Source organism: Carettochelys insculpta, chromosome 26 (genome assembly GCF_033958435.1).
Source record: "Carettochelys insculpta isolate YL-2023 chromosome 26, ASM3395843v1, whole genome shotgun sequence".
Classification (NCBI taxonomy): Eukaryota; Metazoa; Chordata; order Testudines; family Carettochelyidae; genus Carettochelys; species Carettochelys insculpta.
In genome coordinates, this window is record NC_134162.1 from 13,904,203 (window position 1) to 13,906,925 (window position 2,723).

The 2,723-nt window shown below is 56.2% G+C and overlaps 1 protein-coding gene across 1 annotated transcript; it reads left to right on the forward strand.

Annotated features, from left to right (window-relative positions):
• The first annotated feature begins 292 nt into the window (after positions 1-292).
• Positions 293-1,419, forward strand: G0S2 (G0/G1 switch 2). The gene is made up of 2 exons (XM_074977582.1): positions 293-375; positions 830-1,419. Exon 2 carries the CDS (start codon positions 861-863, stop codon positions 1,164-1,166), a length of 306 nt encoding a protein of 101 aa, XP_074833683.1. The 5' UTR covers positions 293-375; positions 830-860; the 3' UTR covers positions 1,167-1,419.
• The last annotated feature ends 1,304 nt before the right edge of the window (positions 1,420-2,723 follow it).

The following is a 2,723-nucleotide window of genomic DNA, read 5'->3' on the forward strand; positions in this document are numbered from 1 at the left end:
CAGAGCCCGGGCCTCGCGCATCCCTGCGCCCCCTCCCGCCAAGGGGTGTCCGATTCTGCAGCTCTCCCGGAGGCCCCTCCGCCCCGGCCGGCTGCCCGAAACCGGCCAGCGCGGGGACGTTTGCTACGTGCCGGCCCACAGCGCGCCGCTGGCTGGAGGCGAGTGAGTGGTGCCGGCGTGATCCGGGCGTGTTCCCCCCGCTGCCCCCGCCCGTGCGGCGCTCCCCTGGGGCACGCTGCCGAGGCGTGCCCAGCCCGGGCCAGGGGGCGGCGCCCGGGAGGAGGAGCCGCCGCGCCGATATAAGGCCGGCGGCCGGGGGGCAACGGTGCACAGAGCCCGTTCGCTGCCAGGTCGCGGGACCGAGCGCTCGCCGCGGTGAGTGCTGCGAGCGTGGGAGCGGGGCGCGGCCGGGCTCCCGGCGCCGGGGGCACGGGGCTGCGGGCGGGAGCGGGCGGACAGGAGGAGATGCTCGGCCCCTGTCGCCCCGGCGGGCTGCAGCGTCACCCCCGGCCGCCAGCAGGCGCGTCGCACGTCGCGGGCACCGCTCTGGGCGCCGGGGGAGCAGCCCGCCGGGCCAGGCCTCTTCCGCTGCGGGAGCAGAAAGGAGGAAGCGGGCTGGGGAGCTCGGGGGGTGCCCAGCCGCTGCGGCGGAGCCCAGGGCCGCCTTCCTGGCCTCCGCCTGCGGCAAGGCTGGTGCTCGTAGTATTGTCCCTGCCGGGACCCAGAGCAGACTGCGCGTCCCTCGGGCACAGCCGCCGGCAGGGCAGGGCAGGGCGAGCAGCACTGGGGAGCAGCCGGTGTGTGACTGTCCCCGCTTCTTGCTCCGCAGGTTGTGAGGCCCGGGGCCAGGTGCGCGTGCCATGGAGACCATGCAGGAGCTCGTGCCCTTTGTCAAAGAAATGCTCAGCCAGAAGCCCAGCGGCAAGATGGTGAAGATTTACATGCTGGGCAGCCTGCTGGCTTTCTTCGGCGTGGTCATTAGCCTGGTGGAGACCGTCTGCAGCCCCTTTACCGCCGAAGAGCAGCTGCCAGAGGAGGAGAAGGAGCCGCCAGCTGTGACCAAAGAACACGCTAACCCCCAGCAGCCCGGGGACTTGATTGTGAGGAAGAGCAAAGAGCAGGGTGTGATGCAGAGGGACTTGCTGATCAGGTCGCATGCATCCTGAGGGGGACTCTGTGGTGACAGCAGTGCAAGACGCTGCCGTCCTGTTTGCTTTCCAGGGAAGCAACATGGACTGCAAACACAAAGGACAGTAGAGAAGTGACTGACTGTTGTATTTGCTGCCATGCAGCAGTTGTACCCTTTGGTTGGTATAAACAGTTTAAGGTGCATGGCATTTTGCACCAATATGTTTATTTTTACTATGAATGAATAGACCTAAATATATTTTGCATTATAAATAAATATTTTATACATTAGCAAGCCTCTGTGTTCTGTAAAACCCTGAAGGGAGATAGAGTCTTAATCCAGCTAAAATACGTTCTTTGGGACCGCAGCTGAAGGCCACCTTTAGCGGGGTGTTTCTCAGGGCACTTGGGGAAGTACCATCAGTCTGGCAGTCAAACAGCTGCTACATACTGTCACACTCCAGTGAGTACAGGCACAGGTGCGGTGAGGTGACACCCGCTGAGGTCTTTTTTTTTTTTTTTCCTCTTTTGTTTTCTCCAGCCTACAGGGTGGGAATTCCTCCCCTTCCAAAAATAGGATCCAAACTCTTTCCTACACAACAGGTATGGTCATACACAGAGGTTGCTTGGCGGTTGAGGATGGAGTTGGTGAGAGTATAGCTCCATGTTGATCTGTGGTACAGGGCCATAAATGCAGAATTGAATAGCTGACTTTTCAAGCTGCAGGGCTAATGAAGAGAGTGCAGCCCTGCCTCCCTTTTTATGGCAATTTTCTGAATGGCATTACAGTATTAGACAGCTCTTAACCTAACTTCTCAGTATCATTATCCCCCTGTTGCAGAGGTGATAACTGAGACCCAGAGACGTGATTTGCCCACCAATGAGGCCAGCAGCAGAGCTGGGACTAGAACGCAGATCTTGAGTCCCGGTCCAGTGCTCTACCCACTAGGACACACTGCTCCCAATTTCTCTGCAGTTTGTCACCCACGTGGTCTTGAAAGCTGAAATCTGTTGACCCCACCATTTAATTAACATGCAATTAAAGCAGCTATGCTATCCTGTCCTTTGTAAAACATGATAGGTGTCCATATGCTGCATGGGACACAAAGCTAGCAAACGCACCCATCACAAGTTAATGGTCTTCCAACTATGGGAGGAGTGTGTTTTAAATGTTGGTTTCTACTTGTTAGAAGCTGCAATGGCATCTCCAGTCCCATGCATGAGGCAGGATAAGCATTTCTCATGTTAAGGCTGAAATGGGCTGTGTGCAGCACAATAAAAATGTCAGCTACATATTGTGTGTAGCATAAGGAAAACATGCAACCTGTCTGTCTAGATAAGATGGAGAAAAAGGATTAGGAAGTAACATGCTGCTCGCACTAGAAAGACCCTGTACAGCTTTCTAGGTACCAATCTTCTTTAAAGAAGGGGGGAAAAAAAAAAGCCAGTGAATTCAGCCTAGCATCCAAGTAACCAACACCTGCTGTCAAAAAAAAAAAAAAAATGGGAAAAAAGGGCACATCACAGGGGCAGCATGTCCCTAAGCCGGTGAAAACTTCACATTCAGAATTAAATACAAGCACACACCTACATTT

What these genes read in the sequence shown, in the direction of transcription:
- G0S2 (XM_074977582.1), top strand. Translation starts at nt 861, where the DNA reads ATGGAGACCATGCAGGAGCTCGTGCCCTTTGTCAAAGAAATGCTCAGC.